The sequence below is a fragment of the Suillus subalutaceus genome (assembly GCF_016647625.1).
Source record: "Suillus subalutaceus strain FC151 chromosome Unknown DFJ58scaffold_51, whole genome shotgun sequence".
In the NCBI taxonomy this organism is placed as follows: Eukaryota; Fungi; Basidiomycota; class Agaricomycetes; order Boletales; family Suillaceae; genus Suillus; species Suillus subalutaceus.
In genome coordinates this window covers 62,569-88,495 of record NW_024540300.1, presented here as the reverse complement: position 1 = coordinate 88,495, position 25,927 = coordinate 62,569, and the positions used below count along the sequence as shown (strand labels likewise).

General features: G+C 48.1%; 9 protein-coding genes across 9 annotated transcripts; 5 read left to right on the top strand and 4 right to left on the bottom strand.

Annotated features, from left to right (window-relative positions):
• Positions 1 to 1,388: 1,388 nt before the first annotated feature.
• On the bottom strand, positions 1,389 to 4,723 carry DFJ58DRAFT_906142 (mannosyltransferase; the record flags this gene model as incomplete). The annotated part of the gene is made up of 12 exons (XM_041394995.1): positions 4,705 to 4,723; positions 4,485 to 4,652; positions 4,312 to 4,428; positions 4,053 to 4,252; positions 3,921 to 4,026; positions 3,774 to 3,872; positions 3,706 to 3,730; positions 3,524 to 3,651; positions 3,358 to 3,452; positions 3,202 to 3,286; positions 1,731 to 2,004; positions 1,389 to 1,464 (listed from the first exon to the last, which is right to left on the bottom strand). Exons 2-12 carry the CDS (start codon positions 4,537 to 4,539, stop codon positions 1,389 to 1,391), a joined length of 1,260 nt encoding a protein of 419 aa, XP_041244060.1. The 5' UTR covers positions 4,540 to 4,652; positions 4,705 to 4,723.
• A 365-nt stretch (positions 4,724 to 5,088) lies between these two features.
• Positions 5,089 to 8,395, top strand: DFJ58DRAFT_787574 (uncharacterized protein). Its single transcript, XM_041390112.1, has 3 exons — positions 5,089 to 5,167; positions 5,222 to 5,339; positions 5,391 to 8,395. Exons 1-3 carry the CDS (start codon positions 5,145 to 5,147, stop codon positions 8,313 to 8,315), a joined length of 3,066 nt encoding a protein of 1,021 aa, XP_041244059.1. The 5' UTR covers positions 5,089 to 5,144; the 3' UTR covers positions 8,316 to 8,395.
• Positions 8,396 to 9,248: 853 nt separating this feature from the next.
• Positions 9,249 to 10,724, top strand: DFJ58DRAFT_660184 (aspartic peptidase domain-containing protein; the record flags this gene model as incomplete). The annotated part of the gene is made up of 6 exons (XM_041382134.1): positions 9,249 to 9,415; positions 9,466 to 9,623; positions 9,674 to 9,873; positions 9,925 to 10,188; positions 10,249 to 10,420; positions 10,474 to 10,724. 6 exons carry the CDS (start codon positions 9,249 to 9,251, stop codon positions 10,722 to 10,724), a joined length of 1,212 nt encoding a protein of 403 aa, XP_041244058.1.
• Positions 10,725 to 11,392: 668 nt separating this feature from the next.
• On the bottom strand, positions 11,393 to 12,290 carry DFJ58DRAFT_660209 (kinase-like domain-containing protein; the record flags this gene model as incomplete). Its single annotated transcript, XM_041382137.1, has 5 exons — positions 11,393 to 11,635; positions 11,670 to 11,891; positions 11,942 to 11,979; positions 12,029 to 12,059; positions 12,108 to 12,290. Coding segments are annotated over 5 exons (717 nt in total), but the record flags the coding sequence as incomplete, so codon positions are not given.
• A 2,186-nt stretch (positions 12,291 to 14,476) lies between these two features.
• Positions 14,477 to 16,237, top strand: DFJ58DRAFT_727770 (WD40-repeat-containing domain protein; the record flags this gene model as incomplete). Its single annotated transcript, XM_041385515.1, has 5 exons — positions 14,477 to 15,469; positions 15,529 to 15,573; positions 15,626 to 15,745; positions 15,800 to 15,913; positions 15,971 to 16,237. 5 exons carry the CDS (start codon positions 14,477 to 14,479, stop codon positions 16,235 to 16,237), a joined length of 1,539 nt encoding a protein of 512 aa, XP_041244056.1.
• Positions 16,238 to 16,520: 283 nt separating this feature from the next.
• DFJ58DRAFT_841286 (kinase-like domain-containing protein) lies at positions 16,521 to 18,670 on the bottom strand (the record flags this gene model as incomplete). The annotated part of the gene is made up of 12 exons (XM_041392695.1): positions 16,521 to 16,775; positions 16,835 to 16,874; positions 16,930 to 17,078; positions 17,126 to 17,163; positions 17,216 to 17,246; positions 17,301 to 17,492; positions 17,545 to 17,601; positions 17,654 to 17,989; positions 18,037 to 18,243; positions 18,295 to 18,332; positions 18,387 to 18,417; positions 18,458 to 18,670. 12 exons carry the CDS (start codon positions 18,668 to 18,670, stop codon positions 16,521 to 16,523), a joined length of 1,587 nt encoding a protein of 528 aa, XP_041244055.1.
• Positions 18,671 to 19,989: 1,319 nt separating this feature from the next.
• On the top strand, positions 19,990 to 21,647 carry DFJ58DRAFT_375749 (WD40-repeat-containing domain protein). The gene is made up of 5 exons (XM_041380099.1): positions 19,990 to 21,025; positions 21,089 to 21,151; positions 21,204 to 21,272; positions 21,320 to 21,373; positions 21,436 to 21,647. The coding sequence occupies exons 1-5, from the start codon at positions 20,078 to 20,080 to the stop codon at positions 21,556 to 21,558; spliced, it is 1,257 nt and encodes a 418-aa protein (XP_041244054.1). The 5' UTR covers positions 19,990 to 20,077; the 3' UTR covers positions 21,559 to 21,647.
• Positions 21,648 to 22,114: 467 nt separating this feature from the next.
• Positions 22,115 to 23,999, bottom strand: DFJ58DRAFT_787530 (Alpha/Beta hydrolase protein). Its single transcript, XM_041390111.1, has 6 exons — positions 23,403 to 23,999; positions 23,045 to 23,347; positions 22,942 to 22,996; positions 22,776 to 22,894; positions 22,426 to 22,716; positions 22,115 to 22,374 (listed from the first exon to the last, which is right to left on the bottom strand). Exons 1-6 carry the CDS (start codon positions 23,829 to 23,831, stop codon positions 22,330 to 22,332), a joined length of 1,242 nt encoding a protein of 413 aa, XP_041244053.1. The 5' UTR covers positions 23,832 to 23,999; the 3' UTR covers positions 22,115 to 22,329.
• A 355-nt stretch (positions 24,000 to 24,354) lies between these two features.
• Positions 24,355 to 25,270, top strand: DFJ58DRAFT_703072 (uncharacterized protein; the record flags this gene model as incomplete). The annotated part of the gene is made up of 4 exons (XM_041383646.1): positions 24,355 to 24,572; positions 24,620 to 24,686; positions 24,736 to 24,968; positions 25,051 to 25,270. The coding sequence occupies 3 exons, from the start codon at positions 24,355 to 24,357 to the stop codon at positions 24,940 to 24,942; spliced, it is 492 nt and encodes a 163-aa protein (XP_041244052.1). The 3' UTR covers positions 24,943 to 24,968; positions 25,051 to 25,270.
• Positions 25,271 to 25,927: the final 657 nt, after the last annotated feature.

Sequence of the window (25,927 nt, the reverse complement as noted above, 5' to 3'; positions counted from 1 at the left end):
AGGAAGGTCACGGTGACGCCCGGCTAAGAAAGGAAGCGTCACCCATCCAGTACACAGCGTGTCACCAGGACATACATGTTAAACGGCTGGAGGCGGTTGTTTTTTTCACTACAAAACTAAACAAAAGTGCCGAGTTTGTAAAGTGGAATCTGGCTTATCGATTTGGAATAGTTGCAGATCTGCTCGCATTACATCACATCACCGTGGCGTTACTTTCCTCACTCAGCTCAACAGGAAGTGGCTAAACGCGATTATCAAGAAGATTCAAAGTAGATTTGATGGAACGGGCAGTTAACGTGAACCGGTATGTGTAGACTATGGCAAGCACCAATCAGCTGATTCTCCACCAGCGCAATGTGCATCCTGAGATAACCACTTGGACCACTAGTGGTCAACTACAGCCCTGGATGTATCAAAATAACGTTATGGGCTGGTCGAATTGTTTGGTCCAATGATAATTCTGTTTATCGGGGATTTGGCAGGGCGGTACCTGTCTCATTGCAGATGTGGCTATGCGGACACGCATTTTTGCTGTTGGTTTGCATTCATGGCGGCCCCCCTGCAACAGCCTCAACCATGTATATTTAAATTTATAAGTTCTGATGTCGACAGCACACAGATAGGCACGCCTTCAATAGGTGAATAACAAAACAAATTATACCTAGATCCCCGTTGTGTGTGAGAGAAAGACGTTTTCCAATGATGTCGTGCATTGCATCCTTACACCTCCTAATGAATGTAATGTAAAGCTAAGCAATTGACTCGACGAGATGAAACTGAATTCGTAAAAAGCGTAGCTCGTACTGTTAAGGCGACTATCGTCTTTCTGCAGGGCCTGCAAAGCTTCAAATTAATACCATTTGAATCTCGTCCACTCATGATTCATGAACTCAGCGATTTTGTTCTAGACTGCAGGATTTAAATTTAAATTCGTCTGAACATGTCTGCGTGGTGCATGTCGTGCGCATGCTTCTCTAGAAAAGTGATATTCTCTGTAGGATGGCATCAATGGTCCTGCTTTGTTTGATAGCGCTGGCTATGCCGACTGTTTTGACTGCGCCTGCGGAGCCCGGGGGTGTCAGCACAACTGCCCAGCTGGCCCCTGCGATTATATCTCCCTCCGTTAGCCAGTCTTTCCATAGTCCCGCTTCAACGACCATCACTGTCGGCACAACCGACCTGTCGATCCCTTCACAAGCTGCCGTCACAACAATCGTAGTCACCGACGTCGTGACACCTACGATTGCAATCACTCCCACGGCTACGACTACAGTCGTCGAAGGTGTAACTGCAACAACAACCGTGACCACCACCAGCACATTGTGGGGCGGTCGGACAGCATGGGCGGCTCCTGCACACGTGAAAGACTCATCCGCGTTTAACGTCACTCACTTCCCCAGCGGGAAGCAGAATATCGCCATCATCGACAGTATCCCTGCACTCGCCATTGTACCAGGAGGATCTCTGTATGCACAGGATATAATCGAGTCACAGAACACAATCAATACACCGAACGTTACGGGCTTCACCGCTGCCTTACAGCTTGTTTACCCGGCAAACTCCGTCAACCCTGCCAGCAAATCCCCAGGTGGGGCGGAGTTTTATGCATCACCATTGAATGGAATATAGCGTGTATTTTCCTGCGGATTTTGACTGGGTGATACCGAAAGATTAAAACCACCAGCAACCCCAGAACCGCAGACATCACGAGCCACATCCCCGTTCTTGACACTGGTCCAATAGATACCGCCTCTTCCAAAACTTCCTCGAGGGACTTCGCCATCGCCTCCATTCCAAACATCATCTGGGCACGATCCCAATTTCTCTGTGAGAGCACCTTCCTATCTGTCTCTGAGAGATTACAGATTTCCTTCAATGCTTCAGCCCACACCGATGGCTGGGGACGGCAGAGCCATCCGGTCCTTTGATCTGCTGGCTGGTCAACGATACTCTCCGTGGGTCCACCGCTGTCGCAGGCAAGTACTGGCAGGCCACATATCATGCCTTCCTAGGGTATAGCACGGGTATACCCGCGGGTCGGGAGATTAACATTGTACCCGTACTAACCCACGGTATAGCAGCTTACCCGCGGTGTTGCATTTACCCGCGGGTACACATACAAGAAATAGTCCAATAACCTCACCCAACACTCTCGTCCTTTCGTTTTCTTTTCTTCAGAGACTTCATGATCTTAGTAAGGTCCTCGGGTGCTACCAGATCACAGCGGAGCCACGAGCCAAGACAGAAATGCACGCGTCGATGACGGAGACAAGCGGTTTTGAGTGAAGTGTAGAAGGTGCCGGCCTTGCGAAAATACACGTTCGACTGCAGTCGAAGTAGCTATGGTGTGTAACACATAAGCTGTGATGCTACATAGCGAGAGTGATGGTGCACAACCTACCAGGAATACTAAGGTAATCAAGTGCCATCTGGTGCAAATCCGGATACGTCTATTGATTATGGACCCACCATTTCAGTGGGACTTATCGTGTGCATTCGATAAGTATGATGGACAGGTTGTTGTCCTTTTCGTGCAAAAACAGAGAAAACTGATCCGCTCGGATCAACTGGAAGCGGACACCTCTGGAAGGGAGTTTGCACTTGTGTGCCCCGCAAGGGAAGAAATGAACTAGACGTCCACCGTGATACTGGACAGTCACAGCGTCAAGCTTAAAAAAACGAATAGACTGCTGACCGCCAAATTTTCTTGAGTGCGTCTGTGAGTGAAAATTAATCAAGGTGCAAACGTGAGCAATAAGTTCACGTACCATCTGAACGTGTTGAGGTAGACTCAGCGAGCGAGGCCGTGTCATTGGCAGTAGACTGATTAACCATAAAGATGGAATAGTCTGCATACTTCACTTTATACTGTTGAATCACCGAGTTGTAATCAGTAATAGTAATGTGTCTCCGAGACGGAAGAATATAAATATTGAAGGAGCGAGAAATACTAGTAGGATCGAAGCAGCAGGTCACTGTTGCAGTCAACGACCCTCCGAAACATATGGATTGTAGTGAGTGGCGAATCGTTGTCATGTCCGACATATAACACCGCGGAGAAAATTCGGAGATAGCGCGGCTACCCGTGAACATACCCGTATACCGTGCAAACGGGTGTGGTATGACCACGGGTAGCACATCTCTACACCGTACCCGTACCCGCCATACCCGTGACCCCCATACCCGTGCTATACCCTATGCCTTCCACTGGTCCAATTCCGAAGTGTTCGTTAGCTGGGGTATATAATAGAGCGAGTGTAGATTGAGCCTGCAGTAGACCTGAACGCTGCGCGGTGGTAAAGTTAAGAGGAACAATATATCCGGCTCATTCAGGGTTATCTCCGGGAACGACGGTACTGACACGCGGGACTGTAACGAGGTGATGACGTTGTAAGTTAGATCATTGGACTGCGCCAGCTCAATGAGAGATTTCAGGGTGCGTATATTATCCTCTAGGCGGGGATCATAGCCACCCGGAAGAAAGTCAGCGACGAACTCGTGTAATGACTGTTATCCAACCGACCAGCAAGAACCAGCCTCACGTCTGATGTACTCGGATCCTTGTTCCGCAGTATCGCAAACGCTTCTATTGCCAAAGCAGCATTCTTCTTCATTTCAAACCGGTTGAGGGACAATAATGTTCGCCGTTGTCTTCACCGAGTGTTTGAATAATCGATGCATGAAAGAAACAAAAAATACACTCACGAGGCGACCTGACGGATATCGGGATCTGATGGGTCGGTTGGTGAAATATAGGCTGCTGATATTAATACCAGGATAGACGACTTTCAGCTGGTGTCTAAGGGAAGAGAAGTGCGACTTGGTTACTCGTGCAGTGAACTTTGAGTTGGCGAGAATCAGGTCAGCCTGTGCTAGATCTGTGTTAAATGTGAATTCTGTGCAAGCGGTGGTACACATACTCGTAGTCGCCTCCTCTAGCCAATCCATTGGGAAACGATAGATGTATTTCAGGATACTGACATTCTTCCCCCGCTGATCCTCTACGTAGGCACCGTTCGCAAGAAGCTTGTCCGGAAATGGCAGTAGAAAACAACGCGTTTCCCACAAAACATTCGGAGGAAGGGTATGCAAGTAGAGAGTTGATCAACGAAGAGGACGTCATATTGACGCGCTGATGTGCACATGAGGTGTATTGTGAGATGTAGCTGCCTTGCATGTGCAAATATGATATGAAACTTTCCCTGTATGGACCGAGGTAGCGGTGGAATTACATGATGGACGGACAATCTTCCTGTAAAGGAGAGCTGTATAATGATGACGTGGTCACTGAACAAGGATTTCCTGACGTACCGTCTCTTGTCTCGTCAAAGCAGTGGTGCTGGTCACGATGAGAGGTGTATATATCCACAGAGTGACCCAGGGATTGTAAACCCAATGCAGCATCTACAACCAGCCTTTCGGCTCCTCCTACGTGTCATAATGTGAGTTGGGCTCTATATTCGAATTCATTATGACATACACACCGATTCCCAAGTCAGGGTGGATAAAAGCAATGCGCAACTTTGAGCTCTTCACCATCGTTCAAATTAACGGACAGTGGCTCGTATGTGTTGCGTCCAACGAATTGTGACCCGTTACGTAGTGGTGACCGTCTGTCACGCTCGAGAATTTAATACCAGAACCTGTTCAAACTTCACGCCGCACCGTATTAAAGACCTCTACCTCCGATCAAGAAGTTGTTACCTGTACTTCATACATAGTGTTCTTTTTATTGCTTTAGGCATCGAGAGTCATCGGACTGTTTCGTTGAACATCCTGTATCTAGCACATGCTAGACGGGAACAGTGAACTTGAAAATTATCTTTGTTCTCCGGAAATCCTGGATTTACAATCACTGTCAGTATGTTTCATGTGAGGTTCTGCCAATTGCCTTGAATGCTACGACGGTACCGACACAGCTCCACACGTGGTCCACCATCGTCCACACAATCAAGTGACCATGCCACATGGCCATAATAAGAGCAAACAGTCCACATATAGTAAAGTTTCTTCCGAGTTCCACACCCCACACCCGGCGTGACGTGACATTATCCGCGTGATTTCGACGCGAGACGCGCCTGCTTCCATCGTTCACCTTAGGCTTGACCTAGTACTACTACATATGCATATACTGAACAGCAAGCATGTCACGAACCCCAGCAAAAAGGTCCGTACTTGTATCTGCACAATCAATGTTGCTGACTTGCCATGTTTCTTTTAGTGTTCGTATGAGCTTCACAGCAGACGAGGACACCCTTCTCATGAAATACATTGCAACATATAATCCTGCTAAGCAAAACAGAAGCGGAAATGTCTTGTACAAGCGCCTTGAGGCAAACGCGAGTTTCTCTCATGTTTCTCTTGTGAAACAAGTTCTAACGCTGATATAGGTCGACAACAAATGGAACTGGTCCAAGACACACCCGTGGCAGTCCTGGCAGTGCCGATACAGGAAAAATATGGATGAATTTGATAGGAGGATATTGAAGTATCAGAAGAAGAAAGGAATCAACCCGAAGAAGCAATCGGGGACGGAGCCTCAGTTTCCGTCTTCTGATGAAGAAGAAGCTGCGGGGGACCATTCGAAAGAGGCACGCAAAGGAAAAAAGCGGGCTGGTGACCAAGACAGTTCTGAGCAGCGGAAAGTAAAGCGAGCGAGACTGGAGAGAGACCAGCCAGATGCTGGGAGTAGTCCCTCCCCCTTGGTGAAGACCAATGGGACACGCCAAATTCCCGCCGTTGGACCAAGTGCCCAAGCTCGTAGTTCTCACCCTTACCAGGGGCCATCAGACATTATGTCCGACGAGCCTCCGCCTTCCCCGAAATCAGCAAGCACGTTCAATATTCCTTCGCTCCCTTCTCGCTCAGATACCTTGCCAGTCCCATCTTCCCAACCCAATTCTCCTGTCAGGATCCTGCCACCAATCTCGTCCCAGCTCCCACCAAGTTCTCAGCCTCTTGCATCATCTTCACAGCAGGTAGTCACCCCAAAGCCGCCGTCACGGCCCAAACGAGTCTTGAAGCACAAGTCCGTTTCTCCCATCTTCGGCTCCCTCTCGCCAACATGTGATCGTTCTACCCCTTTTAAGACGAAAATCCTCCCCAAAATGGTGGAAGGGCACTTTACAACGTCACTCACTGATCGGCTGGGTCGTGTGCGACTAGGTGGTCGCTCTGAGGAGAAACAGACAGTGGCTTGGCCTCCCGTTCGGGGCAAGAAGGGCAAAGAGAAAGAGGTAGCGCAAGTACCAACTGTGTTAACTTCTCCAACAGTTCAGGAACGTGAACGCCATCCCGTCAACGGATCCGAGTCTCAGACATCACCAGCTGCAGTGCCTCTAAAGCGCGAATCAGAATCTCAGCGACCTCCAGCTCCTCTTCCACTACATCATATGGAGTCTGAACATCACCCCTTCAGCCAAGTCCCACTTCCTCCCCTTCCCCCTCCTCATCCTCCACGTAATCCCAATGGTGCAGATGAAGCTGAATCTCCTCTGAAGCATCGCTCGACGAACGGGGTAGGCCACCTCGTTAAGAATCTGTGGGACAGAAACCGAGACAACGTTATGAGCCCAGCATCGGTTATAGCCCAACCTGTGGCCGGGCCGTCAAAACTAACCACTGCTGCCGGGCCTTCGGGTCTCACATCCTCTGCTGAACTACCGTATGGACAGCCAGCCGTTGTGCCTTCTGCCACACCAACGAGCAAGGAAAGGGCACGCTTACCGAACGCACCGTCGTTAGCTCAAATTTCCACTGAATCTACTTCGAGTACGATAGCTACCGTCCAACAGACACAGGTTCCATCGAGGGAAGACTTTGCTCCCATCTTAGATGCTCACTCAATTGTCCTACCACAAGAAAGGAATTCACATTCGCCTGGTTCAGTCCCTCATAGATCAAATATGCAGCCACTTCCCACACCGGGTTCACCATTCCTACTTTCCAATACAGACAAGGGCAAAGGGAAAGGGAAACAGCACGATGCCGAGCCTCCGGTGACACATGCTCAGCGTCTACTCAATCGTACTCAAAAGCGACACCGGAGAAAGACAGTCGGTGGCTGTGACCTGCCACGCATGGACCTTCGCACTCTATCAGCAGTGTCGGCTTCCCGAATCTCTCGCTCTAGAGGTAGTAGCTCAGCATCTCGCTTACCTCACCGCCCCTCCCTCCCTGTCCATTCCACACCATCGGCCATCCCAGCTGACCTCTCCAGCTACCTTATCACGCCTGGACCTGCGATTCCATCAGTTCCACTTGAGCTCATAACGCCTGTTGACTTACCCCTGTCCGCCTCTGTCGGATTCAGATCCATAATATCACGTATCGCTGCCGCGCATGGATACTCACCAGACGTCGTGCTCGAGGTTTACAAGCGCGTCGAAAGCTTGGAGGAGACTGAGAAGTGTATAAGGGGCATGCGCGACGCTTCTGAGAGCTGGATTGAAGCGGCACTCGAGCAGAGAGAGAGGGAAGCGCGTAGAGCCAGGAGAGCCTCGAATGGCGGGGCAAATGACAGGGAGAGCAGAGAGAGCGATAATAGCGACGACAAACCGCCTCGTGGCTCTCGTCATCGGCCATCCTTGCAGCAAGCTCTACCAGAGCAGCGGTTGCCGAATGGGCTGCGGGTACGGCATGAACCTGGTTTGTATGAGTTGGAATATAAGCCTCTACCTACGAAACAGGCAGCGCTGAAGAAGCGAGCGTCGATGGATGAAGGCGCCAGTATGGGTACCAGCTGGAGGGCGGTTACAGGGCATTACAGAACTAATCAGGTAGAGGATGAGGCGGTAGAGAATACTGTCGACACTGGTAGTGAAGGGGGCGATGATGAAGCCGCCTCAGGAGAGGAAGATGAAGAAAGCACCGACGATGTCAAACAAGCAGAAGAGGAGAATGTTGTGGAGAAGCTCGTTTCTGAATCTTCATTGGAGGACCTTCAGGATCAGGATGATCCCGAGTATGACACCGAAAATGAACCCGAGCTTGCGCCCGATGATGCAGAGCAGCTTGATGAGGATGACCGGCATCACGATTTCTCACTCCGAGAACGTCCTCGTGCCATACGTATCAAGCACGAAAGCCTGACACCACCCTCACTTTACGGGTCGCATGGGGATTCCGCCCAGAATGGGAAAGAGGTATTGAATGGTGCTTCGTCGGACGTTCGCCGCACACGTTCAGTATCTCCGCCCTGGAACGCGGATGAGGGTATAATCCCCCTTTCGGGGAATGCTCGGATGCACCAGATGCTTGAGAGGCGATTGGGAAAACATGGCATGAAAAAAAGGGTTGCGCAACTGCTGCGATAGCATTGGAGTTCAGAACGTTCAGTATCTAAGCATGTACGCAGTGTTTCTTTTTTTTGTAACGAAACAATGCTGGAATTTACCAATGTAATTAACTATAGTAAAGTGAGTTCAGACCTTTAATGTTAGTATGGCTCACTGTTGAACGTTGAGCGGTGGAAGTGGTTAATTGCCGCGACTTTTCTATATGTCAGGTGTTCGTCTATGAATCCATTGATCAGATCTATTGCGGGAGTACATGATACAAATGAAGGTAAGTATTGAAAGAAAGATTGTATACATGAAGAGAGACGATCTAGGGCCGGAAAACTCCTTCAAGAACATTGATTCGACCACGAGTTGTACATTTCACTGCAACATCCATGTATCAAAATCGTATAGCAAGATTTCGGCCAATGGGTTGGCCACAGTCACGGTATTCATGATCATGATATATAGTCTCCTTCGGCTTGCGTTTACAGTCACGCCAAAGTTCGCGTTTCGCGTGCTGTGCAGTGTGCACTGTGCACGGTACCACTTGCCACTACTTGTCTGGAACCCAAACCGGCTGATACTATATATTCACAAGTCCTCCTTGTCACAGTCTTTGCCCTCAAGGGACTGTGATCAAATGTGGTAAGACACAGTCTACGTTTTATGAGAAGTTAACATAACAGAATGTCAAGCCGCGAGAGGCCTGGTTTCCTAGTAATAAGCCGTCAAGATATCTACGAACTACTGGCCGATACGCGGACAACCAAGCGAAACACCTAACGCCAACAGGAACAACGGTATGTGGCAAGGCGCCATCACGAACTCATCAAGTATGCGTATGATGGTGCGACAGTGAGAAAAAGGTAAAGGAGCTTGAAGACTTTAGGAGAAACTGACAAATAAAACAATTTCAAGACCCTCTTCTCCCTCTACCCACTGCTTTGCTCTATTTCACTCACAGCAATGCGTTCTTTATTGCTATCCTCGATCGCTGCCTTACAGGCATTGGTCGTTGGTTTACCACAGCCACAGCCTCTTTCAATACCATTAATGAAAAAATCTACTCTCAAGATCGCTGACGGATATGTTGATCTTGCTTCAATCAGGGCTCATATTTCCAGTAAAGAGGCGTACGCGACTCTGATTATTCAGTGTTATCCCCCATTTATCAGATATTTAGTAGGTTACAGCGGGGCGCTGCTGCATTCGAAAGAAACACTGGTGTAGCATCGCTAACCAAGCGTGTGGGAACTTTAAGGTCTGACCCCCTAATTGATGACGCAAACAACAGTTGGTATGGAACGATCCAAGTCGGTACTCCGCCACAGACGTTTTCCGGTTTGTGTTCCTCCATATCGAGTCATTAGGATGCATTAATGCGAGCCTAGTTGTGTTTGACACTGGTTCCTCGGACCTCTTTCTACCTGGATCAAGTTGCGATGCCAGTTGCAGCGGACATAAACTATACAATCCTAATAGTAGTTCTTCCTCTGAGTCTCTTGGAAAGGCGTTCAAAACGACGTATGCCGATAATGCCACGGTTACAGGCAATCTATATAAGGATACTGTTTCGCTTGCTGGCTTCAAGGTGCGTCGTTTTCTCGCAATCCTTCGTCTCAATTCGTGAAGTCTGTCATAGGCCACTGCACAAACACTTGGTGTGGCCTCAAATACATCCAGCAGTTTCTCAGAGGACAAATCTGACGGGCTAATGGGAATGGGTCTCAGGTCGAATTCCGATTTTTATGCAGACTCTGTTTTCGAGACGCTGGTTGCACAAAAAGCTGTCCCAGAACCAGTGTTTGCTTTTAAACTTGCATCCTCTGGTTCTGAGCTTCGCATTGGTGGCGTGAGCTCTGCGTTATATGAAGGTGAGTTCACTTATACTCCAGTAACCAACAAGGTGAGCCTTCAATCGTAAGCTTAAGTGGCGCTTCTCAAACATCACTCACGTATTTATCAGGGGTTCTGGCAGATTTCTGGGGATGCCATTAAGATCAATGGGATAGAAATTGTCACGGGATTCTCCGCCATTGTCGACACTGGGACCACAGTGATCTTGGGCAATTTCACCTACGTCAGTCAGTTGTATGCAGCTATTAATGCGACAGAAGTTGATAAAGGTGTATACGCGTGTAAGCAGCTCGATCGCTTCATTGACATTATGGTTTCTAAACAATGTTACAAGTACCGTGTAACGCCATGCCAAACGTGACCATCACTCTTGGGGGCAAGTCGTTTCCGCTTTCCGCGGAGACCTTCAATATGGGCCCCACTGATTCATCAGGAAAAATGTGCTTTGGTGGTATTGTAGGTTATGACCTTGGAGACATAACTTCAGGTCAATTTCAATGGATTCTTGGAGACGTCTTCATGAGAAACGTGTACACTGCCTTTGATGTCGGACAGTCCAGAATTGGTTTTGCGGAGCTTGCATGACCTTCGGTTTAGTCTGCCTGACTGCATGGAAGTCACACTAGAGCGGTTCTTCGATTGTCCAGCTACTTAACCTGGAGTCCTTCGTCTGATCCTTGATGCATCATGACTTCTCAGTTTGTTTTTACCCTGTTTTGTCATCTTACTTTTGTATTACTTTACGCGTAACTCTTCCTCTCTGGAATACATGATAAAATGCTTGTGAATCAAATAGCATGCGTGCTGCAGGCCCTCCAATTTGGATTTCCAGTATAGTAGTATTTGGTTATAGATATTCGCAATATGACCTAACGGCGCCAATCATAGCCAGCGATGGGTATGTGGTTGCAATCAGGATGATGGAGAGCTCATCTAGACAGATTAATGTGATACCATGCTCAATGTACACAGGACGGTACGAGCTGAGTGTGAAACGATGCAAAAACGCCCAAATGACTGAGAGCGTTTCAGTAAGTTATGGCTCACACTGTTGAGCGGTGGAAGTGGGTAATTTCCGTCTATATGCCAAGTATTCGTCTGCAAATTCTTCAGATCTATATTGCAGGAGTACACAACACATATGAAGGTATTGAAAGAAAGATTGCGTAGGAACTCTTTCTTGGGTCAAGACCAAAGTCAACTTTATTAAAGAGTGAATTGCTAAGCCATACGTACTCGCTGAGCCACAACCTTCAATATTTCTGGCCATCATCGTTCAGATATCTCACAACCACAGCAAGAACGTCGCTGATCTTTGGACGTGAACTTGGCTGTTGAGCCCAGCACCGTTCAATCAAGCTCCAATATCGGGTATCAATAGTGCCAGGATTAGAAGGCCTATCACCGTCCTTTACACGACGCACAATGCGCCATTCAGGCTTAACCCCGTCATTTTCCACAAGTGGTATCCGGTAAAAATCTGAGGAAAATGAGAACTAAAGCAAGACTAGTGGTGGGTGGGTCTCGTACCAGATACATTAGGCATGCGAAAGAGTACACGTCGCTTGATGGGCTTGGATTCGGCCCCTTACCATCAGGGGGGTCGAACAATAACTCCGGGGCCGCCCAGGCTTGTGCTCCTATCTTTGTATCGCTGTATGTGACCGACAAATTGGTAAAGCCGCCTAATATAACGGAGAGGCCAAAATCAGTCAGTACGGCCCTTTCGTCATCGTCGATCAGAACATTCAACTTTGGGGGAAAAATTAATATATTTTTCTGTATGAATAAACGAGGCTTACTGGGGTGAGGTCCCCGTGGACTATAGGATGCTTATGAACTATCGATATTTTAGAGATTTTTGAAGATAAGCGGGAACTCAGACATACGATATTTCAGCCCTTCAGCAATGTCTTTCACCTGTTAAACATAGTAAAAGAGACGCTGTAAGAGATGAGAAAAACTTACCCAAAGAAGACGCCGTGATAGAGGTACATCACTCCTGTTACCCATGTACCCATGGAGTGATCCATTCTTCATCCACAGGGAAACCAAGCCAACCATGCCTTCGAGATGACCGAAGCCTGTCGTAGTGCCTAACAAATAAGCTATATTCGGGTGAGACAGCCTTCTCCAAGCTGCAAGTTCACGCTTCAAATTCTGTGGACAGACACAGTTAACCGCGTGGATATCTGCCAGTATCGGACTTTTACGATTACCTTCTTTACTTCGTCTATTCGCGAGGAATCCTCGATATGCATGACCTTAACAGCGACCCTACTCATCATCAGCCACCGACATGTGCAAATACATACAAAGTAACCTTGACTTGGCCCCCAGTCTTTCTGTTCCAGATGGATTCATAGACAGACCCACACCCTCCGCGAGCATCGGCATAATCCCTCTGCCTTTTGATCTGTTCGGTAAGGTCGGGAGGGCCGATAAAAACGAGATAATTTTTGATCTTTTTCAAAATATGCGATGCGGAAGGCCGATCTTGTGGAAGAAGTGACAAACACGGACCTATAAGCGCCCATTGCTTGTCATCGACTATCGAACCCTTGGGTCGCGACGGCGTTACGCGCTTCCGAAGCTGATTATAAATTTCCACGGATGTTGCATCATGCCAGGGCATGCGTACTGTAAAAACCTGGAGGAAGAAGTTGTTGACTCAACACTGAAAAACGGTATTCGATCTTACGTAAAACATGATACAGCCGAGGGAGTATGTGTCGCTTTTAAAAAGAGTCTTGGGAAGATGTTGAAATATTGCATCGTCTCTCCGAACGCACCATTCCGGACCAGCGAACTGGATTGCGGGCTTGCGCGGCATCTGAGACTGGGGGCATGCGGCATCCCTTGAGGAAAGCCTCACTGACTGGCGGAAGCCAGAAAGACAAGCGCTCTGTCGCTCAGTAATGAGTACGTTGTCCTGTAAGGAAGATTGAGCATATGTTCCCAAACCACTGGCAATTAAAATCATACACTCTCTAGGTTTCCATGAACCACGAAGTTTAGATGAACTTTGCACCTGGCTGCTCGCTTCAGTTGTTTGATAGCTTAAAAGACAACGTACGGTGTTCGAGGCCAGAGGAAATGTCGTCCAACTGAAGAGCAGGATTTTAGAGTACGACTCCGCCGTCTATAAGCAACTCACAAGAGTTGCCTTGGCAGCTGTTCCGAGGGCTGCTCTATGAGTACAAATGAATGAAGTGAGAGTGCCGTCTGGCATCCACGGCATGACCAGAGAATGAGATAGCCCATCCTTCTTAAAGCCCAGGAATGGAACCACGTTGTTGTGATGAAGAAGGTATGATGACAATAAATGTAATTCCGGATGAATTTTCTTAATGATGAGGGCAATCGTATTGAGTCTCTCGGACATATGCCAGTAGTTAGTACACTGACTTCTGAGTATTTTTGGCGTGGATCGCCGGACATGGACTTGTACGACTTGACTGCAACCTGAAACACAAATTAACGAAGTGACACACGAGACGAACCTAACCTACTAGTTTCCTGCCATCTTTGAGATCGCATCGGTTCACCTCAGTATATGTTCCAGAAATACATGGTCCTTCGGGGGGCAATATTCGACTTGAAATGTTATAAGTCTCAGAGCTAAGAGCAATTGTAATCAGCGACTTTTTTGCAAGTCAAAAAATGGACGCAAGGGGCGCCCAGGATTTGGACGAACATGGTGGTATTCCTATAGATCAGATAAGTAAGTCAGTGGTTCATCCATACTTTAATCAGGGTTACTCACATTTCCTGGCGTGCGGATATGAGTGAGTATTTAATTCTGAAAGATAGACTGGTCTGATGCAATGCGAAAAACACAAAGGAATACGGAAGAACACGAAGAATTTATACCACATCCATAACACGCACTTCTGAGTCCCACGCACTGGAAGGGCAGGCTGTATCAGAATTTTCACCTGAAAATAACTGAGGTCGTACGCCACACACGAAGATCCGAACAAGAATCTGAGCGCTTGGTGGAGCAGGGTGCTGAGCCTTTGACAAAGGCGGTGTGTGAAATAAAATCAGGCCATGCTTGCTGTGGTACTGGTTATGGTACATTGGGTCAATCCAGTGGCATTGGCAATATTGATTCGTACGCATCCTACACATTATAAGTTATCCTGCACTTTATTCCCAACGCTACAATCAAGACTCACCAACAGTGCCGTCGCCTCACTTTCGTCTCTTTGTGAGTCCCACCTGGGCCATTTACGAATGTGCATGATAATCGGCGTATCAGCTAACGCAAATTGCTCGCTAGCACGGGCCGTGCGCCCCGACCGAATCCAACAGCTCCCTGACATTCGAATTGAATGTCTTCTCTTGCCAACAAGCCTGTGCTAGAAAAAGTCACCGAGGTCAATCGCGACAAGCAAAGGGTGCTGGCTATTGCATTTCTCTTCGGGGACCGACACATCATCGCCTGTTCTCACGGTTGTCTCCAAGTCATAGAGGCAAAAAGTGGTAAATTTGTTGGTGATCCGTGGCAGGATAAAGAGAGAAGCCAAATTTGTGCAGTCGACGTATCACCAGATGGTGAGCGCGTCGCGACTGGCAGCAAAGATGGCAAAATACAGGTGTGGAAGTGGAATGGAAAAACTGCGGAGATAATCGCCCAATCAGAGAAGCACAGTGCTGCAGCAAATTGTGTATGCTGGAGTAGACATGATGGTGGCGCTCACATCGCTAGTGGCTTTGATGACGGCAGGGTAGCCGTCTGGCCGGTAGCATCGGGCCTCAAGAACCCCATGAGTACCGACGATACCCGCCTCCGATACATACACACGATAAACTATTCACATGACGGCACACAACTCCTCGTGAGCGGTTACGACCGCGAAATTTCGAGATTGACAATCGACGAGAAAGCGCAGGAAGTCGAGGTAGATGAAGTCATCAAAATTTGCAACAATCCTGAACACGTATCAAGCGCGACATGGGCCGTGACTACAGATAGGCATGCAATTGTCACTGGCTTAACAGACGGGAAGATCAAGATACTTGAACTCCCGGAAGGTCGGCTGCTAGAGCTTGAGGGACCGGGTCACTCCGACCTCGTCTGCGCCGTCGTTCTGCTTCCAGACAAACGTGTACTTGCAAGCGCCTCTTATGACCGTAGCCTCCGCTTTTGGGATCTCGGTGCCAAACGACCAATTGGTCAACCACTCCCGCACTCTGCGGATCCGACCTGTGTAGCATTCGCAACCAATGGAAACTCAGTAGCTACCGGTACTTGCGATGGCGAGGTCTACCTTTGGGATATAGCAGATTTTCTCTCTAGTGCAATGCCAACGGAGGATGTGAATGTGGGTACTCACATAAGATCCTATCCACCTATCATGTGCTGACACCGTGTCACTATCAGGGTCATGACGGAGACGCGACTGTTACTATTAGGCCTCCCTTTAACGTATGTGATGCTTGCGTGTATGGTTCATGAGTGCTAGCTCACAAATCTACAGCCTGACTCGCCAATCCCTACTCGCCAACGTAAAACCCAACGACTACACGGTGACCCGAGCTTCCCAGGACGGCCTCTCAACACTCGTAGACCACCGATATCATACGGTCGGGATTTCTTTGTAAGCAGCGCAGTCACTTGCTGTTTCTGGTCATAAATAACGTCTGAACTGCAGGATGACGTGCGCGCTCCAGTCGTAGAAGTTCCCAGTACTGCCACTCCAAGTGTTAGCAAGCGATTTTCCTTATCTCGGACTGTCAAAGTTGTCGCTGTGTCACTTATGCAACAGGTTCGCCATGCTATCCCATCCCCGCTAAATTCACCATCGAACTGAATCGATTTGTAGGTATTGAGGGTACCCCAAACACAACCTGACACACCGATTGAAATGCTGCTAACGACGACCGCGTCCTCAGGTAGGGTTCAAGAAAGTCGACAAAACCATAGGCAGTATCAAGTAGTCAGTAGCGCTCCGCGTGTCGCATTCGACCAGCAATCAGGAGCGACAAATGAACCGACCACACAGGCAGCTGTCCTTGTGCGACGTACTCGCTGGGTCAACGCCTTGTTGCGCATGGGGTGCATACCTCAGTACCCCGAGCAGATGGACTGACGTGAAGGGTAAGTACTTTGCACTGTGTACCGAGTGTGGCTTCCGTGTTGAATGCTTTTAGTTTAGGGTCCTATTAGAGATAGTCGTACCACATTATGGCAGAAGGGTATAAGCCCAGCCTATTTGCGGAAGATTGCGCTGCTACAGCTTATGATCATTATTTGGGACATTTTCCTTCACAGGGCTGTGGAGAGCCGAGACGGCACCGCCGGGTTAGGTATGAATTCACCTCATATTTATAAAGTACAGCCTACGCACAGGAGAAAGGGAGCATGTAATTATGTCACAAGGATTCAGAAAGATGTGGACCTATTGCGATCATGAATTCAAGTTCCTTTCGCAGAAATCCACAAGCTTCTTCGGCAGATGGGCGAGAAGAAGTTCCGTCATCAGAATTAAATGGTTCCCAGCACCGTTGGCTGAATTTCCAATGCTCCTGAGATACATCATTGCCTCGGATTGTGTAGGGTGCCTTTCCTTTATGAAAGGCGGCAAACACTGCTGGTTCATGTGCAAAGGGAAGTTCACCAGAGATGACCTAAAAAGGTGTGATCAATATCAAACGACTCCAGACATCACAACTGACATAGAACATACGTAATTCATGATGGAGCCAAAGGAATACATATCGCTGTGTCTAGAGGGAGAAAAGAGGTGAGGTCTATCCATAGACGACGTGAGACTGCTCTTACATAGACGGTTTGAACGCTTGCACTAGTTCTGGCGCCATCCACTGCGCAGCCCCAGTGACGGGGTAACTCCCAGTGAGTTCCGATATTTGGAAAGACAGGCCAAAATCAGCGACCACTGCGCGTCCATTAACATCCACGAGAATGTTGTTCTGTCCGCCCATTAGTCCGAGACGTCGACATAAAGCGTTACACACACATTTGTCAAATCTCCATGTACAACGTGTTGGGAATGAACTGCAATTTTTTGCAATCAAAATGAGGCAAATGATAAATCTATAGCACGCACGATAACGAAGGCCAGTGGCGACATCGCAGAGCTGTAACTCGATTAAAACGTCGATTTCTGCAGTTGCTATTCGCCTAAAACATACCAATTTTAACTTCTGTCGCAGTTCCATAGTCGGATGCCCGCTGAGGTACTTTGCGAGTGTGCCATTCTCCATCCAGGGGCAAACCAATGCATCGCAGCCAGAAACCGAGTAAAGATTTCGCGCAACTCCAAGTAGAGGTACGATGTTTTCTTGCATAAGTCTTGCCCAGATCTTGAGTTCACGCAAGTATCCCTGACGCAAGGCACCATGAGTTGGCTCAAAGCACGAGGATGGAATGCCGAACCTCGCACAGTTTCTGAGCTGGGACATCGCCTTGGGGTCGAATCGATTTGACAGCTACCTGGGTATGGATCATTCATATATCCTTTTATTTTTACAGAGAATCGGCCGACCTGCGTGGTTCTCCCGTCCCTCTTCAGCATGCACCTTCGTATGTCTGCAAAACCTCCCGAGACAGTGGGATTGGGAGGGATATTGCAGAGCATCTTTGTCAGGTTATCTGGAGAGATATTAATCTTACTAGGCTTGTACTGATGTTCGAAGAATTCGAGGATCTGTGTTGCGGATGGTCGGTCGCGCGGTGTAAAGGAGCAGCAGCGTGTGATGAAGTTCCACAGGAAGTCATCAATACCGCCACCCCCTGGACGTGACGGCATACGACGCTGTCGAAGTTCGTTGATGATGTCACTCGATTTTGAATCATGCCATGGCAAACATCCGGAGAAAACCTGAAGGCAAGCTTCAGAGTAGTCACGATATGCAAGTACAGACTCACGTGGAATAAGACACAGCCCATTGAGTATATATCACTGTTGATGATAGGCAAGGAATTGTTCCTTTCCTCGTCAACGAAGCATTCAGGAGCAGCAAATCGCACTCCACCGGGCTCGGGTGTTCCTAAGATTTGACTGGTATCAAGGTCGGTTGATAAGGAGAAACCAGTCAGATATGCCCGATTTTCTGGGCCTATGAGAACATTTTTCTGAAAATATGTTGAGAAATTTTGTATGGCTGAGGGATGTAGAGAACGAACACTCTCTAGGTTACCATGAACCACATGCAACTTGTGGACTGCGAGCATTCAGGCAGTTAGTGTGAGGCCTATTTCGATGGAATAAGACTGACGATAAGTGACTCCAGATGCAATGTCGCGAACCTGGGGAAGCATGTTATCACTTGACAAGTCAATTATCTACTTGATCTACCAGGGACAACTTGATTGACGTCTCGATTCCCGCTCCGTGGTACGCGATGTAGCAATGTAGGTCTCCACTTGGCATCCAAGGGAACACAAACGAAGGGAAACTGCCACCTCGGAATTCTCTAGTGGTACCTAACAACCGAATGATATTTGTGTGATCAAGTTTCATGCGCAAGTTGATCTCTCTCAAGATTCGCTGAGGCGTCATTAGAATTTAGAAATCAGCAGCTACTAGTAGTGGGGGATTAGAAAATACCGACATCATAGTATTTTTTATGCTTGCCAAATCGGACGAACTTCACTGCGACCTGCAAAGCGAGGTTAGATTGAAGCTGAGCTCATCCCACAGTGAAATCAACCACAAACGAGAGTGCTTTCGCGGCCGGTCGTCAGTGTGCACTTGTATACGTCACTGTAGTCACCAGATGCGCTTAATATTGGATTGATGAGATGAGCAGCGCTGAGTTAGTTGTAAGTCAGGAAATTCACACCAAAGCTGTCTGGGATGCTAACAGTATGTTTGGTTCGGGATGCACTGGATTCCTTCAAAGAACTATGAGGGCGCTGTTCAACGTATGTCATGTACCTCTCACTCACATTTCATGCAAAGCTACGATAATCGTGGTTGTGGTTGTATGCGCGGAAGGGAGATGATGAGGGGCTATTGGGCAGCCTAGCGGGCAGCAATGCTGAGTTGTACGGGTGGTATCAGTATCGATTTTCGACCGACCTGGGTCTGGCGGCGGCGGTGCCCGCCATGCAAATTAGTATACAGCATGGCTGTAAGTAGACTAGCGCAGTTACCCCAGTTTAGCTTCATGCCCCAAGAGGTCCTCATTACGATATATTAATGTTTATTTGTAACTTATTGGTAAATTACGTTAATCTTATCGTTCAGGCACAGCTAGCGGCTGAGTCTCCTCGAGAGTCGAAATACATACGTCTTTCATGTTTTCTTATCAGCATGTTATTCAATGTTTCCGTCCGTCAAGGTGAGTTCTAATCATTTCTGAAATATTGCTTCGCCATAATGCATAGGAGGCGCCAGTATGGACAAGAAACAAAAAATAGCTGATTTGAATTTGCTGGTAGGCGCTGCATGACAAGCACAGCCTGGACTTGACATGGACATTCCTGGAATGTCTTCGATACCTGAGATAGAGAAGCCCGCCTCCGAATGGGCTACGGTGTCTGCAGTAGCCGCGATGAGGCTGGGGCAGCAGTGCGCGCAACTTGGACAAGTCAAACCAGCCCCTCTTGTGGTACACAGCCAGGCCCGGGCGGCTGCTGTGCAACTCAGGAACTACATAAGTGTTGCACGCAAGGTCCTATTGTATCCATCCCTTCACTTTTCTACCTGCAGACCTCATCAGTGGCAGTAGCCTATCCAGAGAATCTGCAGTACTTGGGATCTCGTACTATTTCAAGTCGATCGTGCTTCTCTAGCTCGAATCGCGTTCCCTAATTTAGTGAGTAGTAATAGTCCCTCAAGTCAAATCGTAATAAGCCGATACATAGTTTCTAGTCGAACCGACAGCTACGGAATCTGTTAATTCCCCTGGCCTTGGACTTACCTTGTCGTAGCGAATATTTATTTCTGTGACATCATTCTACCATGCTCTCTACTTCGGCCAAATCTTATACACAGAAACCAATATGTCTCGATGGCCGGGGAACTCACTCCGACGCAATCTCATGCCTCGACTTTCTAGACGAAGATCGACGCATCATCACCTGCTCCGAAGACGGTTCTATCCAAGTTCGGGAGGTGGACACAGGTCAAGTAGTGAGTGGCCCCTGGACAGATGCAGGAAGTGGGGCTGTCCACGCCATGGCAGTGTCGCCAAATCACATGGAAATCGTGACTGGCAGCCAGGATGGCAGGATACGCCTGTGGACGGTGGCCACCGGGAAAATGACCGGAAAATGGAAGCAAGCTCACAGCCTCGCAATCTTGTCTGTCTGCTGGAGTCCAGATGAGTTACACATCGCCAGTGGGTCTGAAGACGGAACGGCGATCATCTGGGATACCAAGCAAAGCGATATCGTGGGACATCCCATCAGAACTGCCCACCCACATGTATATGCAGTACACTATTCATCCGACGGTACAACGCTCGTCACAAGCGGATATAACAACACAATCACTTTTTGGGACGTCAAGACAAGAGAGGCGCTCCGCTTTGTAGAACCATGTCATGCATCGCAGCAGGTCCACTGCGTCATCTGGACCTCATATGATAGAATTTTCCTGGGATGTAGTAATGGAATCGTACAGACAAGAGCTAATGCTCAAGGGAAAGTCGCCCGTCTAGGCGAACGTACTAGTCCTATCTGTGCCATGGTCTTGTCTCAAGACGAGCTTTTATTGGCGACCGCTTCTCTCGATAATACCATCTCCCTATGGGATCCAAAAACCAACCAGTCAGTTGGTCGGCCTTTGGACCATCCTAGTGGCTTGAGGTGCGCAGCTTTCGCAAGAAACAGCAGACTGCTCGCCACTAGTGGTGTCGACAAGAACGTGTATATCTGGAATCTTCAGGCGTTGTTTAAAGATGTCAATGTAAGCTTCCAAGCTACAATATCTCCCAAAGCGATCATTGACACCATAACTCGTGTTCACTAGGCTACGGTCAGCGAGTCAGGACCATCACCGGGAACGTCTATAGCTGGTCGCTCACTGATCAATGTACGTGACACACCAATGGTCCTCTCTTGCGCTAAACAAGGGTTGGCCACAGATTGATGCAAGTACTTGTCCCGCCAGTAATAACAGACGAAAGGATCCACGGCACAGCGATACCGATGTGGTGTGCCTTGCTTCTCCATCCAATCTGACACCTCACATCCAGCTCAGCCCGATAGCACGCATAGACTACCAGGCCCTTTTGATGCGGCAACAAACATTCGTGTGCGTCACAATCATCTCCATTGGCCTATTTGTGTTTTGACATTATCACTTGTTGCATGTAGAACCCGTCGCCTCCCAATCCAAGACCATGGGATGAGCGTAGCATCGCGCAGTCGAATTCCTCAACCAGAACTGTCTGCCAAGTCGCTGGGGAGGTCTGTCGCACACTTCATCTGATAATTTAGTCGAGTTGTGACACACCTTGCCACTAGGCATTCAGTCGTCCGAGATCATTTTCACGCACACGTGCCGTTGGAGTGGGGCACGGTCACAGTGCTCGAGAAAACTCTTCGCATGGCCGTCAAAGTCGTCCGCCTGGCCAGCAGGAAAGTGCAGTGCACAAGCCCGTCAGGGTGAAAGACAATGTTTGGTCTCGTTTTTGGCTGTGTGTTGGTTGCTTGTCCCCCGCCGGTGTGGACGATTAGATGTTTTCGCTTTGGTTTATCCTATTTCATTCTATATCCCCTAACTACTAGTAGATACTATTTGTTCTTATTTCTACTTATTTCTTCCGACGGTTTCGGGGTGCAGGGTAGCACAATCAATTATGATACGTTCTTAGTACCTTGGTTTTGTGTACGGGATATATCGTGTACATTCTCTAGATTTCTTATTTCCGGTGCTCTAGACCACCACTATTTGACTGCTTCAGATCCGGCAAGATAGATTGCGTTTGAAGTGATCATCGTCCAACTTCGCGGCTCGTGCCTGATGGATGTGGGCGATTTGCAGTCAGATTAATGAATGTCTCAGTTTTCTGCATTGAAGATGGTAGTTGCATGCTGTATGATCTACATCACTTGCTAATCAGTCTTAGTGTAATCTACGGCCTCCGTCGAAGAAGTGTCACAAATCTCAGGACGGCTGTTCATCAGCTGTTCAAGCCTAAGAAAATTAGTCATTCGTCATATGTATGTATAAGTTTCTCTCATGTCATAGCTTCTATCATCCAGAGATTAACTCTTGCCCTGAAAGCTCCCAAACTCCCAGTTGAAGCAATCCTGGCACCCCAATTAACGCTAGTGGTAAAACAAAAATTAAAACAGACTTACAACACAATCCTCATCATCCGCCTTCGCCTCAGGCACCGTCCTGCCTTCCTGTCCTTCCTGAGTCCAATCCTCATTCAACAACCTATCAATGATTTGAACGATCGAGTGCGTCCGTACATCAACAGACCACCGGAGGTGTGTGACGGTATCATAGCGGATGACCTTGCCCAAATGGCAGCGTGTCTCCATGGCATAGCCTGCGATGCCACAAGACGAGGTAACACCGGTACAGGTGCCCATTGGGATAGGATCAGCTGTATGGAAGACGTGGGTGATGTGTTGTGTCGAGGGCTGCATGTCGTCCGAGGGATCAGTACTTGAAAATGATTGCAATAAAGACTTAGACTCACTGGAGAAGGCAGGTGCAAACGCGTCGCAGCTAATTTCTCAGAGGGCGCTTCAAATGCGACGACAGGTGCTCCAAATGTCACACCGATAAGTGAGGCGAGGGAGCCACCGAGGGAATGCCCTTGTGGATGATGAGAAGTACTCAGAAGATATAGCGCTTAAACACACCTATGAGCCAGATATTGGCATTGGGATATAAATATGTGACGTTATTATATAAATTCTGTAGCGGAATCAGATCGGAAAAATTAAGCTTTGAATTTGCACATACCACTCCAACAGAATAATATAAGCTCTCCTCCATCAAACTCTTCTCCAGACATTCTTGGTCACATCGAGAGCTACCCTGGTGGCAATCGCAGACCGTTGACCAAGTTGGACCAACTCTTGCACAACAGCAAGAAAATAAAAGGTTATCGTTTAGCTTATCCTTTCGTACAGTCGGGCCGCCACCACCTGTAATCCAGCCAGCGGAAGTACCCTTGATTGAAAGCACTACTGTTGAGTTGTCGTCCGAGACAAAGATATGCCCTCGAATGCCATCTGCGTCAGGTTCCCAGCCAAACGGTGTGGTCTGTTATTTGTTAACATATTGTAAAATGTATCATCATCAAGGTAGATGAACGTACCTTATTCCAGCCGTCCTGCGTGTACCAATCTGATGCAGTGGGTGATGTATATGCATTAGCGGTCATCTTCGCAAGTGCGAGTAACGTCTCTCTCTCTTCCACGTTCGGCCCGAGGACATCGGTTGTATCCCACAATACCTGTTCGCTCTGATCATGTCTAATAGAGCGTAGTCGAGCGCTATGAAATGCCTTCGCCGACTGAGGTCTGTACGTTTGAATGGTCGATGTGCTCGTGACATACGAGTCTGCGGAAAATGATGGAACCGCGTTGGAGAAGATCACCCGAGAGTCATTAGTTATAGCATGCTTGTGCCGCAGCTGGAAGGACAACGGGGTGCGGGCTGGCAGGACAGCAGGTGGTTGAGAGAAGTCGAACCAAAGTAGTGAGCCCAGCAGGAAGCGAAGAGTAGTGGGCAGTAAATTAAGCATTTCTGGTTGAATCTAAGGGTATCTATGCATGAGACGTGGAGTAGATCGTCGTTCTATCACAACCGAGCCTTGAGGCCTGAGGAGACACATCTGCGTGTGCTAAATTGGGAAGGTTGTGCTGGAGGTTATGATTATGTCAGCTTTGATCCATTTTTCTGAATGCTAACTACTCAACACTCGTCGAGACCGTGACGTTGGAGTTTGGACCGCCTAAGTTGAGTTGCCTGGTTTTGCTCATCGATCATACTCTTCGATGACGGACATGAAAGTTTGCCTAGACCACATGGACTTATGATATACACAGACTGTGGGAGCTCGTACAAGCGCCCATTGATGGGCCTGGGTCTAGACTCTAGCCCACCGCTTTCACCCAAGGATCCCACTTCTGATCCCTGGGTCCCCTTAAGGCGGAAGTGATCATTATAAAACTAAGTGGCGTCTTGCTAATGCTAGTATATTTTCTATCTATAACCACCTCATGGAACTTTGCCTGCGACACAATGACCCCACGCAAACCCTGCTCATGACCCCGGACGGCATAGTCATGTACCAGGTCAACACGGCACTAGGACAAACTACCACGATAAGCCGTCTTGAAAGTCACCCTCGACTTTTGAGCACTGGGCGGGTATCTTGCGTCGTTGGCGAAGTCGATAGTGGCCGATTAAAGTTGCTCGATGGCGAGAGCCCGATAGAAATTGTGATGGTTTCGGGCGCGGAGGAGACCGAAAATGTCGACAGGTAAGGCACTAGATTTAATGCATTGACGTTAGTTTGAGATTGTAAAGACCTTGGACCTTTAATGGACCAGACGACAAGCCGTACACATGGCAAATTATGTTCCGTTCTCCGGTGGTAAGTCATTGATCAATCGATGTCCGCGCTATCTCTGACCATAATCCAGCTGTTTGTGTCTGGTAACGCACCCATCCCTCTAGCACGATATAGACAAGCAAAACTTGGTATCATATCACGATCAAGACGAGCTTTCCTCGAAATATTCCCCGCTGGAATAAATGTCATTGATTTCATTGTTGTTACATTTGTCTCTTATGCGAAGCATCATTGGCTGGATGTGCCCCACCATGAGTCCAGTTCATCGGCAACTTAGTCCTACAAGTGAGAAGGCTGTTGAAGGTAGGCATGCTCAATAACATTGTTAAATTGTTGTTGTTGATTATCTTGACTCGTCTTCGTAACCGTTGGTTTCACTTTTCAGCTGGATATAGTACGCGAAGGATTGGATTATGCTCCCCTGACTAGGAGTGGGTTTTTGTAAATCATACCTGAGCTAGTGGGATACTCCGAATAGCATTCTGGTCAACTCCAAGCACTCGCTTCTGAGAGCTGAGCGTGAAGCATCCGTGATCTTGTCATAGGTGGTTCATGTGCTCTGATCATAAGAGTGTAAACTTTCACATGACTGGTATTCTCACCGGCCAATTTCAAACGCGTTCCCAGAATCAAGCACGGTAATTTTGTAAATACTGTGGGTTACTATCGATATCATATACTGACTGCATGGAACCGCTCAATGCGCAAGCTCAGTGTCCGTGTCCCTGCACTTGAATCTTGCCTTACACCGTATCACTGTCAGGCGGCCTTCATCCCAACTTGAACATGTGAGTTGGTATATTACATTTCACATTGGACCGGCCAACTTTGTCCGAGATAGTAACTTACGTCTCCATCACTCCACAGTGCTTGTCTAAGCGGTGACCATCAGTTCCTAGATACTTCGAGGCTCGCGGTTTTCGCCGCCACAACAACATCATGATGTCAACCAACCAACTACATCCGGTGCCCATCGATTTGGCTTTGACGTTATCCGATGCATCACCTTTCTTCGCCGATCCCGCACGCCTCCCAAGTGTACATCCCGAGCTGCAAGGCCTCACCTACGTTAAAGCTGTGGGCACCGGATTGATGTCAAACGAACATGTATATAGACTGGAAGACGGAGAACGAGCTGCAGCTGTACTGGACATTTTGAAGAAAGAGGGAGGGGTGTCTAATGTGGTTTTGCTTGAGAAGAAGCAACGGGTCAAGAGAGATGAGTTTTGATTTGTGAGCATCGCTCCATATATTAAACATTT